Genomic DNA, 16929 nt, shown 5'->3' with positions numbered 1-16929 from the left:
TGATAATAATATGAAAATCAGGGAAAATGACCATTTCATCAAAGTTGAAACGGAAAGACATTCATACTCCTATAAAAAGTAAAATGTACAAAAATTGCACTCTCCACCGCGTGTATTTTACTCCTCTGCACCCGCCCGCTATGGATCCCAATGACGTTGAGAATGTTAACTTTTATTGAAGAAATGTTATTTATAAAATAACACTCGGGTAAATTAATGCGTGTCCAAAAAAAAAATAGGATCCCGCGGTTTTCAACAAGTCTTACCCGCGTGTATACGCGATAAGCGATCTGATTGGTTAAACAATTACCGCCAAGTTATTGGAATGGATTTGCAGCCGGAAGGCCGAAAATAGTAAGACAGGACAAACAAAATGGCGGCGAGCTGGTAAGTGGTGTTCCTGAATCCCTTCTGGGTGTTCCTTGGCTTTGCTTGACTGGTGAATAAATGGTCCTAATATCAGATGTCTTTTTTAAAATCTTAAAGGTTATACTAGTTCTGAAAATGATTTTCTCTGTCAGTTAATCCTGAGTTTGTGATATCTATGGTTTGACCAATTTTATAATTACAATTTATATTCGTCATGATCATGCAAGTAATTAAGTAATAAACAATAACTTATTCATATTTAAGGATGTTTATCAATCTAAAATATATGTATGTTTGATTTTTTTTCTGGTCTTTTAAATAACTTATTTATAAGTTACACAGAAAAATCCAGCTGCCAATCTTTATTTTTTATGGCCGTCCATCATAGTGTTGAGGTGCCGTGGTATAGTGGTAGTCAACCTTGGCTTCTGTGCAGGGCCAGGGTTCGATTCCCACTCACGGCAGTTCACTTGGCAAGTGAACGTTCCTTCGCCCGGGTCAACCCATGCCATGTGAGGGGAATTGGGTAGTCAGTTCAAGGTGCTGACGGAACGCTCATTAGTATAAGCGTCTATAGTTGCGAGAATAGGCCTCTAAAGCCTCCTGCAACTCAACCAAATAGAAATAGTATGTACACAGTGAGGCTGAAGGGGGAGGGGGGTTAGCAAAAGCGTACGCCTTTTGTTTGAATGGCGTCATTTCTGTTGTTTTCTGTGTACAAGGGGGGAGGGGGTGTCAAATATTTGGGAAATTCTTGCGTACGTTCTACATGGATGACCTCTCATATCAATCGTTCATGGGAATCTGGGCTGTAAAATTTTTGTCTGATTTGAAAAAGAAAAAAATTTCCACATTGATTTACACTGGCTGCTTGCTGGAACTGGGTGAACACGATAGTCTATTGAATAACAAACTACTACATCATGATTTCTATGCTGGCTGTAGTAATTAGTTATGAAATAGACTGTAGTGATCAGCTGAAGGACTATTGTTTCCCCTCTGAACGCTCCACTTTCTATTTTTTCTGGATATCAGGGGGGATGGTTTTGGGGACTTCCCCCTGGCCTAATGAATATGTCTATAATATATTCGATCGGTCGGTCGGTCAATCGGTCGGTCAATCGGTCGGTCAATCGGTCGGTCAATCGGTCGGTCGGTCAATCGGTCGGTCAATCGGTCGGTCGGTCAATCGGTCGGTCGGAATAGACCGTAAACCAGAGAGAAGATTATTAAAAACTAGACGATAAAATAGTTTACGGTCTGTACATCCAGGCTAGGTTTAAGCTAGAAAGTCTCAGCATTCACATTCTAGAGACCTTTTCCTAATCAGGATGTTATGCTTGAATAATTAAAAACTTTGGTTCCATTTATCTTTTTAGAACTGAAATAATAAAATAGAAAATGTCAAAAGAAATTAACAAACGTGTTGGACCAAACGGAAAGTTCAAGAAAAATGTAAGAATCTAGATGATTGAATTTTTTAGTATACCCTGGTATACTTTGCTCTATCGAAATACTTTTTTTTTCTCATACAATTATTGTGTTATTATTTTTTTGATAAATCTACATTACAGGTAAAATTCATTCAAAATCCAGATGCACGGAAGATGAAAGAGACTGCAAAGTTAAAGAGTTTGACTTCTATTGTAAGTTAACTGAAAAGTTTTTGCAAATGAATAAACCCAATTTTTATTAAGGTCAATGACACATATCTTTTGAGCCTGATATTTTGTTAAAAGTTAATGTGTATGAAACTAAAGAAATAGACAATTTGTAAATGAATGGTGACTTTTAATGAGCTCTGAGCTAAATCTTTAAATTATAAGAGCATAAGAAGTCTGTTTTCAATTCAAAGTGCATTAACAGACAAATTTACACAAACCGCCTGTCTTGGATAACTTAAGTGATATTGGCTTTATCTCGTTTTAAGATTTGTAATTTCATTTTACTTAGTTAAAATTTTTACCTATGTGGATTATAGATCCAAGAAACTGCTGTCTTAACAAATATGCCAGTTGCTGTGCTTGCCATGAAATCAGATGGTCAAATTTATATTGCAGGTTTGTTTGTTTAGTTTTTTATTTTTGTTTTTCCAATTCAATAATTGCTTTTTTCTCTAATTTTTTATATGCTATATTGCAGGGTGATTAAATTGTACTCTCATAATGTGAAGGATTCTCCCTTTCCCGAAATGGACGAGTGTGGGGAAGGATAGACTTATATACCTCTGTATACACAATTTTGTCATAAATGAGTTAGTCTTTGAAATGAGAGATTTTTCCTGTAATTGTTTTAGGGTCAACAAAAGGCCTGGGCGAGTTCATTTTGGACAAGACCATCCAAACAAAATTTTTGGATGAGGCAAAGAAAGATTTGACGCCTGAGCTGAAAGTGATTGGCTGTTCTGAAAATTTAGATATAGGTAAAACTCTTTTTAGATTTTTATAAAACATTTAGATTTTCAAGTGTGTTACTTTTGGCTGGAGGTATCCCTTAGTCTCTGTTCAACAGTTATTGAAATGAAAATTATGTCTTTTTTTAATGAACCAGTGTTTTAAACATTTTTCAAGACTTTTTGATAAATTATTGTATTTAGGTTTTTTGTTTTTCCTGCACAGGTAAAAGAAAACGATCTTCCTTTATTGATGAAAATGGAGACTTTGCTGTTCCTGGAGATTGGGAAAAATTTGACGCCCATGATAAGAGAGATTTAGTTCGTGACCTCGTTGCATGGGATTGTGGTAAAAAAAATGTTTTATTCTTTTAAGCTTGTCAGTGTACTTTCTGTGATCTCTGTTAACTCTTGAATTAACTACACATAATTACACTTTAATAACTTTTGTTTTCAATTTCAAACTTCAAAGATAAGTGAGAATATCTTTTAGACAATAGGTTTAGTGGTTCTTTGATTTTTGATCCTTTATTTCTAAATTTCACAATTTTACTCATTTTTTACCTACGAAATTTTTCTACGAAATTTTTCTACCTAATTTTTCTAGAGAGCTTTTCTAAAATTGATGGAAGAACTTGAAACAATTTCATTTTGTATACCATTTTGCCAGGTCGTCCAGAGGCCCAGAGAATCTCATGGAAGAAAGAATCAAGACCAGATTGGTGGCCAAGTGATATTCCTTTCAAACAGCCAAAGAATATGTGTGTTGAACCACTGGACAAGATCATTAAAACGTCAATCAAATCCAACATTACTCATTTTATGGTATCTGTTTTGGTTATGTTTGTTTTTTTCATTTCTTTTAGAAATTAAATTAAAAGAAATAACTTTTATTAACTAAGAGGATTAACTTGGAAAATAAAAATTTTTATTTGGAAAATTATTATGATTTTTAAATGTACAAAAAATTAATATTCCTTTTTTACTTTAGGATTGCTTAGCAGAATACGATTTGCCTGATACCAGATCCTTTGACAAACTACTGGCTTGGTCAGCATCGTTTTTGTTAGAAGCAAAACTTGTCAAAAGCTGGTTGAAGAAGTGGACAGAGCCTTCTTCTCTAGTTGATAAAGCTCTTGTCACACTAAAGTAAGTTACATTATAAATAGAAACTTAGCTGTACTGACTTGGTATACTAGGTAGATGCCTTTTTCCAAGCAATATAAATCAAACTGAAAATTTTTATTTTTAATCACTTTATCAAAAATATCAACTAATACGAATTTTGTCTAATCTAATCTAATTCATTGAATATTTTTGTTCAATTTTCAGGTATAGAGAAGTGCTGAATGTGGAAAATGTGGAAAGTCAGCCTGTGTGCTTTGAGAGGATCACGCAATGCTTGTCATTCTCTGTTCTTCAAAGTAAAAAATATGACGACTTTTTTGAACGTTTTGGACTGGCATCTTGTGTCAAAAACTATCATCAATTATTGACTGTAAGTTTTTGCTATTATTGAATTTATGAAATAAGATGATTAGCAGCTCTTAGTCAAATTTTATAGAATTATGTTTTAACTGAGTAAAATTGACACTTGTTTCTGGGACACTCTGGCATTAACCTTTTCTTTTAAGACCCTGGGATATTACATGTGATTTTTCAAAGGGTTGATAGTCTAGGACACGATATGCTTTTCTTATATTTCTGTATCATAATTAATGAGATATCGTTTTTGATTATCTTTAAGATGAACCACAGGGGAGATGATATGATCCCACCCATAGAGGAGGAGCCAGATAAATTTGCTGCTGCTGTCCTGGCTGATCCTTCGTTAATGACCGGTACTTTTACTTATTTGTCATAAAATAAGATTTTTGCTTTTCAACCTGTTTCAACGCCCCAGTCTTGCTTTTTGTAGTTCTGTTTTATGTAGTTAAAATTGATTCAACCTGATAGGTGAATCGAAACCTAAATCTTATAAAGCCAAGTTAATTGCACTTATTGAGAGTAAATAAATTTCTTTTAATTGCCTTTAGAAATCAGTAAACTGATTGGCATTGCTATCGAATGTGACCTTGTTATTGAATGGCATCGAGAAAATGATTGGATCAAGTTAGGACCATATTTGGCAGATAGGACCCCTCTTCGTGTTGGTGTCATCAACAAGGAGTTCTGTTCTCTTGTGAAAACTGAGGATTTTTCTATAGATGTTTGCGGAGAAAATCCATTTTGTATTTCCTCGCCATCATCAAACCAGATGACTTGTGGTCAATGTGGGTTGAGATACCACATCACATGTGTCGGGGACGAGGATGAATGTGGGTGTAGGAAAATTGGATGGTTAAAAGAAAGGTACTTATCAGTTAATTTAGCTAATATAATAAATAGCCAGCTATTTTTCATTTTTATATTCTGAGAAGAAAATCGGCTTACACTGTATTTTGTAAATCCCGTAATTCACAGTTATCAACAAGGGAATCTTTTCACTTTGCCGATGTTAGAAAAAGTGACGTCAAACTAGAGCAGCTTTGTTTCGGGATAAATACAGGGTGAATATTTCTAGTTTTCATGCAAAATTCTGAAAACTAAAAATCAATCTAGAGAAAAAAATATTTTGCTTTGGAGCTTTGAATTTCTGCTCAGAATTATATTTGAAATTCAAGGAATCTAAGTTTTTTAAATTTTATTTTAGAATCAAAAATGACATTCTTGACGTCAAAAGATTTGAACGAAATACCGAAAAATCAGCTCATATTGCAAGGGTATCTTGACTTCCTTTTCAATTTCATGCTAAGTGTGACAAGGAGTGTGTTTTTTATTGGAAGCATCAATAAATGTTTTTCTTATTTAATAAAAAAATGGATGTATGAGTTATTTAATTTGAAAGAGAAAAAGAGTCTTAAGTTTGGGTTTCAATTACAGATGAACCAGATGAAACATGAACATTAAAAAGGAGATAGATTCTATTGCTTACATATATTTTTTAATTCAGAGCTTTATCGAGGATATTTGCCAAGGCAATATGAAAACAAGACGATCCGTTTCTATTGGTTCCCTACCCTTAGATGTAAACAAATTTTTTACTTGTATGATGTTAAAAGAATCAGTAAGTTTTTTTTTTACCATCCTTTAATTGCAAATTAAGAACAGTTTTCTTGAATTAATTTTAATTCTCATAATTGCACTAATTCATAACCCAACTTTCATAAATGTCATGTTAATCAGTATAAATGCGAAATGTTTCATCAAGAATATTTATACTGGTATGATTCATCTTTTCTGTCCACTTTTAACAAAAAGAAGTAGGCTACATTTTAAACTGGGGGCGCCACAGGTTAGGTAAGTAAAATATCTTTTTCGGGCTAAATGTCAAAATAATTAGTACAGGTTGTTATATTAAAATAAAACCTCTAACCTTTGGTACCCCCGGTTTAAAATTTGGCCTACTTTTTGACAAAAGTGGGCAGATTTGATAAAAAAATTATTCTGTTTCCAGCGGCAGCATGCGGTCACGTTCGTCACGCAACTCATATTGAACGATGGGAATTTGCAACGTGTTGTTAAAGAATTTTTTCCAGAATCGGAACTTGCAAACGTGATTGCAGATTGCCTTGTACCTGATGTAAGTACTTTAAAAAATTGCGTAATTTTAGGTTTCTTTGAAAAACGTGATGGTTGCAATTTAATACACGCTTTTTTTTATAAGAATAGTGTACTTTGGATTTGAGAGTTTTGGACTTTTGAGTGAACATTTGGGTTAAAATTACATTTCTTCCTCAAAGCTTCAATTTATCTCTAACAAAGGAAGCAGTTATTTCTGTTAACAAAATACAAATGACTGTATTCTTATCAAATTCTTTGAAATTCACCCTGGAGGGTATTCTTAGGATACATTCTTACGATTTGGCCATAACTTTCACCCTGATATTCTTATAGAAGATATTCTTATAAGAAAAGCGTGTATTAAGATAAACTTTTCATAAATCAGTTCTCGAGATTTTGATCGAATCAGTAAAAAAAATAATTTGAGAAAGTGCTGTTCATGGCATGCATAAGTTATGTTTTACATTTTCTTTTTCTCACAGGTTATTATAAAAATGATCGAAGTTACGAACAGAGTATCTCGAGTTACTGTAGAAAGATCTCTCTTACAATTGACGTTTGATGTATAAATGGTAAGTTACAATTTGAATAATGCTCTAAATAAACTAAATCTAGGCAAATAGCTTCGCACATTTATCATTGCATTTGATTGATATACACTCTTGTTTATAAACATACATGTTGTTTTTTTTATAAGCATAACGCTTATAAGCATATGAAGGCTCAGATTTGCAGAATTCCTAAGCATAACATGAGCATATATGATGCCTATACATGAGCCTAAATTTTTTTCAAGTGGTCATTTTTATCTGTTTTTGTTTCATTTTTATCTGGTTTGGTAGAGGTCAAGTAAAAAATAAGACATTCCACGGCTCCCAAAGAAAATCTGAACAAATTTTTTACAAAATTTCATTAAAAAACGTGCCTCGGGGTGAATCATAAGCATAATTCTTAAACATATAATAAGCATAAACTATGTCTGGATGCTTTGAGAACTTAAGCATACACGAGCCTGACCAAGGGTATAAAAAAAAACATGTACGGGAAAATCTATTTTTAGTCTAATTTTGATTTTTAGAAACCATGTTGCTTCACCAACCAACTTTCATACACCAACATTCATCTTCATCCCGACGCAACATCATCAGTACGAAGGACACTCTCATTATGAGTTTTTAATAAGTTTTAAATATTGTATTGTTATTTTTAAGTAAGTTTGCTAAGTATGTAATAAATTCTCTGCTATACTTACAATTTCTCTTCGCGTTCATCTCTAATCCTAATGTCAATAGGCTTATCATGAAGTCAACGTCTTTGATATACAGTAGAATCCCAGTTATTCGAAGTTGCAAGGGGGGATGGATAAGAATTTTCTTCGAATAACTGTATAGGAGATCGACTTTTCTGGATAAATGAGGCATATTGTGGTTCACTTGAGCGTAGTAAACACAACAAATTTTTACTTTTTGAAAAAAAAGAACTAACTTTCGAGATGATAAGGGATTTGCTTTGCGCTTAAATGCCTCCACTTTTAAAAGCGCATCGATAGCAGCAAATCTTGCTGATTTAAAGCACTGAGACAGGGTTGTATAAAGAGAACAGCATATCTTTCTTTGAAAGAAACATGAAACAAAAATTGAAACATGCTCTCTCATCTTTTTACCCACCCAGGACCTTATTCCAAACCAGCCGCGCTTATTAAGTTTTGAGATTTTTTCCAAACCCCCGCATATTCCAACCCCCCCCGGCTATTAGTTACCAAAAAGTACACCCGTCTTTCTCCCTGAATGAGCATATGCGTTTGTTTTTTTATGCATAACTCATCGCTCAATATCCCAGAAAATCTGCTCTTGCGCTTAAAATCGGAATCCCATCCCCCTTAAATACATTGATTCAAAATATTATGCTCTAAACAAATGCAATTTCTCGAAAAACATTCTCTTGCGCTTAAAATCGGAATCCCATCCCCCTTAAATACATTGATTCAAAATATTATGCTCTAAACAAATGCAATTTCTCGAAAAGCATCCTCTTGCGCTTAAAATCGGAATCCCATCCCCCTTAAATACATTGATTCAAAATATTATGCTCTAAACAAATGCAATTTCTCGAAAAACATTCTCTTGCGCTTAAAATCGGAATCCCACCCCCCTTAAATACATTGATTCAAAATATTATGCTCTAAACAAACGCAATTTCTCGAAAAACATTCTCTTGCGCTTAAAATCAATCGGAATCCCACCCCCCCTTAAATACATTGATTCAAAATATTATGCTCTAAACAAACGCAATTTCTCGAAAAACATTCTCTTGCGCTTAAAATCGGAATCCCATCCCCCTTAAATACATTGATTCAAAATATTAAAATATTAAAATGTTCCAAATAAGAAAAACCCGAAAACTTAACTTGCGCTTAAAATGGGAATCCGAGGGGCTTATCTTCATTTAATTTTGGAAAAACGAATTTGACCTAGTTCGCACCTTTCATTGGGGGTAATGACCAATTATTGGGTGACAGTAAAGAATTGAGGAGAGTGAGCATGGGCTTGTCATCGGAATATCTTATATGAATAATTTATGAAATGATCGGATGCTACTTAAATAATTATGATACATTGAAATTCAAATATTAACTAATTATTTTAATCAAATTGCTAAAAACTATGATATAAAATACATAATGTCCTTGGTTTCCCCTTAAGATTTTGAAAAAGAATGTTCCCCTTCTTAATCCCTCCTTGAAATAGGTTTTTGACCCAAGATTGGCATTTTTTTATGACAAAGTTACGTCTCTTAAAAAGGTACGTTTTTATACAACGTTTTCCTAAAAAAAGCATAAATGCCAAATTAATGCTGTATTTTACTGACTTGAAACCTTTTGCACTTCATTATTCAAATAGTATAGTAAGATAATTCTATCAAATACTCCAAATAAAGAAAATGAATCAGATGTTCATTTGTTCTCTGTTTTTACAGGTAATATCTTGTTTCCACATTTACACTACACGCAGTATCAAATATTTTTTAAACCTTAAAACTTCGGTATAATAATTTTCTAGTAAATTGAAATAGAGCTAGAAATTTACATTTGAACATGGTATGCAGTTTTGAAAAAGTTACAAATTATAGTTAATTATTAAAAAATTTAGAAGAAATATTGAAATCTTGGTCACCAATAGTCGTAAATGATTCTCGAGAAAATGTAATCACTCATAAACTATAAAAATGGAAAATAAATAGTTGAAATATACAAAATAACACACAAGGGGCCATCCATATAGTACGTACGCATTGAAGGGGGGAGAGGGGGGTTGAGCAAAAGCGTACATCGATTGTTTAAATGACATCATTTCTATCGTTCCCTGCGTACAAGGGGGGAGGGGGTATCAAATTTACGTACTATATGGACGGCACCAAGGGATAATGGCTAAATCTGATCTCATGAAACATTTCTTTATTTAAAAACTATCGATTTTCCTAGCTCATAAAAAGGTCCAAAATATTTGATAAATTTGATAAATAATATTTGAATAAAAATACTATACATCGAATTAAATTAAATAAAGAAATATATTATAATAAATAATGACATTTACCAAGATTTTTGCCAAAAAACCCTAGGGAAATGAAAGAAATTTGTTGAATAAATAGGCCGATTCGTGAAAATAAATTCTGCAAAAATTAAATTATCTTTGAAAACAATAACAATTGACCTAGAACTTAACATTAGGAACACAGATAAAATACAATATAAAAATGTAGGTTTAATTAAAATAGATGATTCTACCGTAGGATCTTCATTTAAGTTGAAAAATTAGAACAAAATATTTAAAGTAAATTATTTTTTTTGAAATGCTTTAGCAATGACTTTGCATTAACCATTATATTGTAAATTTTTAATGTCTCTTCGTCCATATCGTTGGCGAATGGCTCTTGCAAATGCTTCATGACAAAGGCCTCTTGCCAAGACGAAAAAGATTTTTTTGCATCTTCGTATGCGGACTGTAATCGAGAAGCTAAATTTGAAATTATGTTTCTGCATATTTCACCGTCCTTCTCATAGCGGTAGTCCTTGAAAAGGATATGGTGTTTGTCGAAATTCTTGACCTCGTCAGTAACACCAAAAACTTTGTATAGACTTTTTCCAGGTTTAGATTTGAACAGATGGGATAGATCGCCATTTGTAGCTGATCGAGTTTGTCGTTCTGAAAAGATATACATGTTTTTTTTATAGTTATGCTTAGCTATAAATTGATATCAAGCTGAAATTATGCTTGTGATGTGCTTATCTTTCCGAAAAAATAGATTGTTTTTTTCTGTAGATTTTTTTGTCACCAAATTGAGTGCAAAAATAGCAAGCCCACGACCAAATCCAGGTATCAGTATGCTTATAAACGTTGTAACATTCTAAGTGAGACTTACCACTATTTGGTGTAAGTTTTTTTCCAGAATCAGCATTGTCATCAAGTTCGTCAGGTATTTGAAGTTCTAAGAAAGATATTTAGCGGCTGATATTAATTCGAAATTGCCACAGGCGTGTGCATAATCTCTTTAAAAACATCTTTAAAACACAATGAATCAGATGAAATTCCACGAATTACCTAATACGGTTTCGTCATCTAGACATTCCTCTTCTAAAACTGGTCTCTCGTCGTCATTTTCTGTAAGGAAATGTAAATTCAATCGTTTCAGATACAATATTATAAACATCTATTTGGTTTATTGTATCCCCTTTGAAGTCAGATGATTGTTCAGAAAACAGATAAATTAAAAAAAGATTCTGACCTTCATCGTCAATTAAAGGTTCGCTTGCCAGGTCTTTACTAATATATTGCCAATTTCTTTTGAGCGTCTCTTTCAATTGGTGTTGTACCTAAAAATGAAAATATAAAATGAATATATGCGGGTCTGACTATGAATTGTCTTGGGGGGGGGTGATTCTAAAGAACGACAGTACATTAAAGTACATTAAAGACGAACCTCTGCAACACTTGTTGATTTGAAGTCAAACATTCGAGGCCCTTCTGATCTCTCCTCTGGCTGGTCATCGCCATCAAAAAATTCGATCATATTACATTTCTTGACCCACCAAGGATCATTCTGAGGCAGAATGTAGTCGACAATTCTATTCAGATGCTCTGACCACGAGTCGTCCGTTTCACCAAGATGGAATGTTGAGTTTTCGTGTTTGTCTAAAATCAATAAATTACAAGTATCTTTTTAAGTTATGTTCTTGATCGCTAACTCAATATTATGACACTTTTTCTATCGGAACACCCGAATAGAAAAATCCAGAATTTGCCATCTATTTTTTTAAGTTTTTAGGAAAAAGTGATGCAACGTGCTGTTTCATGGTATAATATTAGGGGCCGGGTCATAGAAAGTCAGAAATTGAGATAAAATGCCAAGCAGCCCCAGCCGTGAGTCTACACGTGTGTCTGTTAAATGCGACAAAGAGGAGCAATAATAAAGAACATACCTATCAACTGTTGATATACTTGAACTCTTGAGTCCGTGGTATCGCGACAACCATAAATCTTCTGAAAAATCTTTTCAGATTGATATCTGTTGGAAGAAGGGAGATTAACCGCATTAATTTAAAGGTAATCAAATGTCACAAAAACATAGCGTGAACGTTTCGCAGAATATCCAACACTAATCAAAATCCTTGAATTATTGATAAACAAAAATTGGAATTTGCAAATGAATAAAATGAAATCATGCCTTATCAAACCAACATCCCGGATTGATTCTTTCTTACGATCAGACGTGGCTTTTAAGATACCTCGTATTTGGCTAAACAAGCGTTCTTCACTCTCGGAGAAGAGGGACGAGGGAGCAATGATACGAAATACTTCAGGAAGATGGACGCTTAGCGAATGATAGTACGTTCCATAAAATTTGTTTAGCGATGGCCTGCTTCCGAATATCTGTTTACAGAGAAGTGTATGCTTGTAGGTGATATTGTATGCGCGTAGAATAAATCTTGGTGAACGCTTCTGGGCTGGGAGATACGCAAGGCGACTAATTTCTGTGAGTGTATAGAGCAGCTCCTAGAGACAAAATAATGAAATTGTAAGTAACAGCGTCCAAAATGTAAAAAAGTCGACTCTCATCTACAGTTATCAACAGTTGAAAGTTTGAAAATAAAAAATATCAGTATCAACCTCACTTTACGTTTACCTTGATTTCACGAGGACAGCTTGAATGGTTCTCCATAACCCAGCACATGAAGAGAGCGGACAGTCTGTAGTCACTGCCTCGATATGTGTCTTTTTCACCTAGATGGAAGTGCAAAAAGTCTTTTTAAATTAGACATTATTTAAACTCAGAAAAACGGAACTTAGCAATTCCAAAATCAATAACAAAATCATTTTACAAAAAAAGCAAATCATTCGAAAATTTGTGATATTGAAGCACGAAGAGGAAGTTGAAAAGTAAATAAAAAATTATTTTTACCTAGAATGGATATAAGCTCATTTTGAAAAAAGATTTCCATATCTTTACTGAGATGCTTTGGTAGAAGTTCCCACATGTTCTTTATGTGTCCCTTAATATCGTGCAAAGGCTCGATTAGAGAAATTTCATAGTGTTTGAGATTGATACGTTCTAGGGAAAGCGATGGATTGAGGAAGCAAACAGCAGGGATACGGCACAAACCAGCCAAATCCATTTTCAGCACATCATCTAGCTCATCTTTCAACCATTTACCTATAGTATAAAAAAAAAGATAATATTGAAGTCTTCCGTGTTAAAATAAAATGGGCTCTCAGAAAAAATTTACGAAGGAGAGGGTATGGACGATTTATTGTCAAGGGGTAGCAAAAAAGACTATGAATCCAAGAACCAAGTGTCAAAATTTCTAGGCTTCAAAAATTAAACTTATCTTTCATACCTTTGACTTTTTTGACAAGATCCCGCGCGAAAATTTCTTTTTCCAATTCTTTCACTTTCAACTTCCCATATGGATTGATAGCATTTTTTTGCCTACCAGCAGGACCTTCTATGAGCTACAAAATAGAGAATGTTATTGTTAAACAAACAAATGGACTTTGATTTACTGACTGTTAATTGTTTGTTATTATTTCTTCTACAGTGGGGGGGGGGAGGGCACAAAGATACTACACAGCATGACGGGAAAAAAACTTACTTTTGTTCTTCTTTCATCAAGGGATTTTACAAAGTTGTTTTTGAAAGCATACGCGGTGTTTCCGAACTTGCCCGAATGACAGCCACACACACACGGATAATTGCCACCTTGTGAGTTTCCAGATTCAAATTGGAGTTCGGGATGGTCACCTTAAATATAATAATTTACACCCATTAGACAAAGTCGAAATATTGAATGACAATAACGTTTGATAAAACCTCTAATGTTTAAAATAAATTATAGATGGACAAGGCTAGAGAAAACCAGATTTCATTATATAGGCACAGTGGATCAGGTATCCAAGAGTAGAGAAGTTCAGAGGAATTATCAAGACCTTAGTATAAGAAAGCCGCGGCTGGAATGTTTACAGCATAGACATCAAATACGACATAAATTCAGATGTTATCATTCCAGCCGCAGCTTTTTTTGATACTATTATAAGACCTATTAAATTTCTTTACCAATAAAAAACCTCATAACGTCTTTCACTAAAGCATCTCCGACTTTGAAAGGCTCAGCCATTTCCTCCATACCATCCAAACGTGACTTAACATAAGTCAACTTTTCTTCTGTATTGTCTTTGCATTGGCCAACGATGAAAATTTCGGGTTGTTCCACTTTACTTTGCACATTAATGGACTTTCCAAACAGTTCACGCATCTCCTTGTCAGTGTAAAAAATATCATCTGAATATATGACCTTGACGGTATACAGGAAATAACCGGAACTCAACATCGAAGTGTGGTCACCCCACGTTAGAAGAAAACGATCATATTCAGCCATTGGTCTCAAGATGCCTGAACAATAACGAAGTTGTAAATTCCGTATATATAGCTGTGGAAAATAATTATTTTTTACCTTCAATCTCAACCGAAAATGCTTAAAGTCAATCATAAAGCTTAAGGCTATTTCGTGACAAAAAATGAATCAGCAGCCTCTACACATTGTAAGTGCGCTTAACAGGAATATGTATGTTGACCTGACTAAAGAGAGGGGTTAACTATTTACCCATAGATTTGTGTTCCTCAAACATTCTCCTTCGAATTTCCTCCAGTGGAAGTTTGCGTCCACGAATTTCAACCTTTTCCTTAATAATTTTCCCCTTTTTAAACTTTATCCTGATGTAACATTTTGGTTCAATCAATTCACCGATTAGAATTTCTCCCCTGTTGATTTTCTTCAGAAGTTCTTCCTTTAAATACTTATATGGTCTTGGCATCGGCAGAGACACACCTATAAAAACAAGACAAAACATAACATTTTTTACCCAATTCTCATCAGTATTGAAAACTTAGGGGGGTAAGTTATTATTGTTATTAATAGAGACACCAACTTTTCTATCCACAAAAACTATAAAAAAGGTCCATCCACTTAATTATTTTTCTAAATTTTGTAATAAACACTATATAAGTCAATAATTCTGGGCAATTGTCTAAATTGAATCCTGATTGAAAATGGTATATCAAAAAACTCACCTTGCTTTTTCAATTTACACCTTCTCACTCTGTCTTTATTTATATAGTTGTTTTTAAATAAACTAATATCGACTTTCTCTGCCTCTAAAAACTCTCTGACAACCATGTTAGCCTGAGGACTCTCTGGGATACCAAAAGGTTTTCCAACTGTTGATAAGCAAAGCTATAAAAGTAATAAAATAACAAACTCTAACAAATCAGGAATCACTGTATATTTCAGTCTATAAAATTCACGTTTGTGTCATTTACAAGGAAAAAGAAAACATGAAAGTTTCAAAAAAAATTCACTGAAACATTGAAATTCATTGCAAATAGTTTAAACTGTTAGAAAGTGGACTATAAAAGAGCTATAATAGAAGCTCTCAAAATTTTGTCCATCTAACTATTGATGTTTGTTAAACAATAGTCATCATATCAAAAGTATATTTTAACAATATGATGAACTATTGTGGTCGTTACCTTTAGTGGAATAGCCAGGTGTTATAACTATTTAACCCCACTACCCTTTCCGCTTCAGGGCTGTTTCACTCACTGGTAGTGAAATCGGTGGCCGGTAACATTATAACCTGAAGCATATGTTGAATTTCAAGACAGGTTTCTGTTGTTTATTGAGTATAAACACATAAAACGTGAAGCAGTTACTTCTAAGACTAAATTGATTTTAAATGAAAATCCTTTTAGGAAGAAACCACAAACAGTATTCATTTTAATTAATTAAATGCATTATTTGATACTTGATTTCATACAGCCGGTCTAGTAACATCATTTTGGGTATTTGTACAAGCTCCTGAATGGAAGTGTTGATTAATTAAAGCTAATTGTGATATCAGACATTCACATGAAGAAATGTACTCAATTTAAATTATCAAGCCTCTGTTTCAAACCTTTGATCCTTTTGGTAAACTGTTGACATGATTCAACAAGCCAGCTTTATCAAAGTCAAGTTGATCAAGGTTTTTTGAGCTTCTCTTTTTTCTTGCATTTTCCTGATTCTTCGTCTAGTTTACCTAGGAATTAGAATAGAAAGTTTACTATTTATTTTATTGCTTATAATACACAAGTCATATTATATGTCATACCTTAATGGAAGCAATATTGGCAAATTTTTCAAAATACGAATTGGTTCTTTTTTTGTTCTAGACAAAAATTGGGGTTATATTTAGTATTTTGAAAAATTTGTCATTTTGCTAACATAAGCTCTCGCTAAAATTAAAAAATTGCATTATTTTCCTAATCATGTTGTAATTTTTAAAACTATGGAGTTTTTCCAATAATTATACATGTTAGTTTAGCCTTAGAAAAACACAAGGTTCACAGAAATGAAAACTAGATTACGCTTCTCTGTTCTTGCTTTAGCATCTGCAGGAGATTCCATAAACATTGCCTTTCTTTGCGATTCATATCATGAATTCCATGAGAAAATTAACATCTAGGTCAAAATTTCAAATTCAGAAATAAAATAAATTTTCATTTTCTCTTGAATATATATATGTTGAAGTGTGAGAATCCAGAAAATCTTTCTTTAAAGTCAATTTTTCACGCTTCTGTGCTGGGGTGAAGCCTTTAATACAAAAAAATACAAAATTGCTTGAAAAAACCAAGAACTTTGCCAGAAACTTTTTTCATCCAAATATGATTGTATCAGTACACAAATCTGTGATAGAGTACTGACAACCATTATAGAAAACATATCAATAATCAAAATCTGCTTTGCTTAACTCCTATTTGTTTTTTTCTGGCTGTTATGCATGCCTACCCGACTGTCCGTTAGTCACATTGATAAGAAGAAAAGTTCCAATGAAAGCCAAGGGAAGCTGCATGTTTCTTTTATTTTTGTCTTAAAAACAGAAGTACTATGACCATAAAATAAGTGCAAAATTTTAGCCCTAAAGGTGGAGTGGGTAGCTCACAAGAGGCTCATCAAGAAGTGTCCGTTAGTC

At 33.4% G+C, this 16929-nt stretch overlaps 3 protein-coding genes across 3 annotated transcripts; 1 reads left to right on the top strand and 2 right to left on the bottom strand.

Annotated features, from left to right (window-relative positions):
• The first annotated feature begins 1746 nt into the window (after positions 1-1746).
• Positions 1747-7596, top strand: LOC136805362 (uncharacterized). Its single transcript, XM_067061949.1, has 15 exons — positions 1747-1824; positions 1944-2015; positions 2351-2429; positions 2666-2791; positions 2988-3110; positions 3432-3586; positions 3753-3910; positions 4094-4259; positions 4509-4602; positions 4798-5113; positions 5454-5523; positions 5754-5867; positions 6258-6383; positions 6847-6936; positions 7443-7596. The coding sequence occupies exons 1-14, from the start codon at positions 1771-1773 to the stop codon at positions 6931-6933; spliced, it is 1740 nt and encodes a 579-aa protein (XP_066918050.1). The 5' UTR covers positions 1747-1770; the 3' UTR covers positions 6934-6936; positions 7443-7596.
• Positions 7597-9731: 2135 nt separating this feature from the next.
• On the bottom strand, positions 9732-11553 carry LOC136805342 (uncharacterized). The gene is made up of 5 exons (XM_067061934.1): positions 11345-11553; positions 11150-11237; positions 10966-11025; positions 10787-10852; positions 9732-10569 (listed from the first exon to the last, which is right to left on the bottom strand). The coding sequence occupies exons 1-5, from the start codon at positions 11432-11434 to the stop codon at positions 10193-10195; spliced, it is 681 nt and encodes a 226-aa protein (XP_066918035.1). The 5' UTR covers positions 11435-11553; the 3' UTR covers positions 9732-10192.
• LOC136805341 (uncharacterized) lies at positions 11495-15944 on the bottom strand. The gene is made up of 10 exons (XM_067061933.1): positions 15874-15944; positions 14523-14747; positions 13976-14311; positions 13515-13663; positions 13260-13374; positions 12824-13075; positions 12548-12645; positions 12150-12417; positions 11844-11929; positions 11495-11556 (listed from the first exon to the last, which is right to left on the bottom strand). Exons 2-9 carry the CDS (start codon positions 14731-14733, stop codon positions 11847-11849), a joined length of 1512 nt encoding a protein of 503 aa, XP_066918034.1. The 5' UTR covers positions 14734-14747; positions 15874-15944; the 3' UTR covers positions 11495-11556; positions 11844-11846.
• Between the last annotated feature and the right edge of the window lie 985 nt (positions 15945-16929).

This window comes from Clytia hemisphaerica, unplaced genomic scaffold (genome assembly GCF_902728285.1).
Source record: "Clytia hemisphaerica strain Z4C2 unplaced genomic scaffold, Clytia hemisphaerica genome assembly, whole genome shotgun sequence".
NCBI lineage: Eukaryota > Metazoa > Cnidaria > Hydrozoa > Leptothecata > Clytiidae > Clytia > Clytia hemisphaerica.
This window is presented reverse-complemented; position numbering and strand designations above follow the sequence as displayed.

Excerpts from the sequence above, each read along its gene's own strand:
- LOC136805341 (XM_067061933.1), bottom strand. The coding sequence starts at position 14,733 with ATGCCAAGACCATATAAGTATTTAAAGGAAGAACTTCTGAAGAAAATC. Across the intron at positions 13,664-13,975 it reads CGTTATGAGGTTTTTTATTG|GTGACCATCCCGAACTCCAA; the intron begins GTAAAGAAATTT and ends ATTATATTTAAG. Across the intron at positions 13,076-13,259 it reads TCTTGTCAAAAAAGTCAAAG|GTAAATGGTTGAAAGATGAG; the intron begins GTATGAAAGATA and ends TTTATACTATAG.
- LOC136805342 (XM_067061934.1), bottom strand. The coding sequence starts at position 11,434 with ATGATCGAATTTTTTGATGGCGATGACCAGCCAGAGGAGAGATCAGAA. Across the intron at positions 10,853-10,965 it reads AGATGACGAAACCGTATTAG|AACTTCAAATACCTGACGAA; the intron begins GTAATTCGTGGA and ends TATCTTTCTTAG. Across the intron at positions 10,570-10,786 it reads AAAACTTACACCAAATAGTG|AACGACAAACTCGATCAGCT; the intron begins GTAAGTCTCACT and ends ATATCTTTTCAG.
- LOC136805362 (XM_067061949.1), top strand. The coding sequence starts at position 1,771 with ATGTCAAAAGAAATTAACAAACGTGTTGGACCAAACGGAAAGTTCAAG. Across the intron at positions 1,825-1,943 it reads ACGGAAAGTTCAAGAAAAAT|GTAAAATTCATTCAAAATCC; the intron begins GTAAGAATCTAG and ends TCTACATTACAG. Across the intron at positions 4,603-4,797 it reads TGATCCTTCGTTAATGACCG|AAATCAGTAAACTGATTGGC; the intron begins GTACTTTTACTT and ends AATTGCCTTTAG.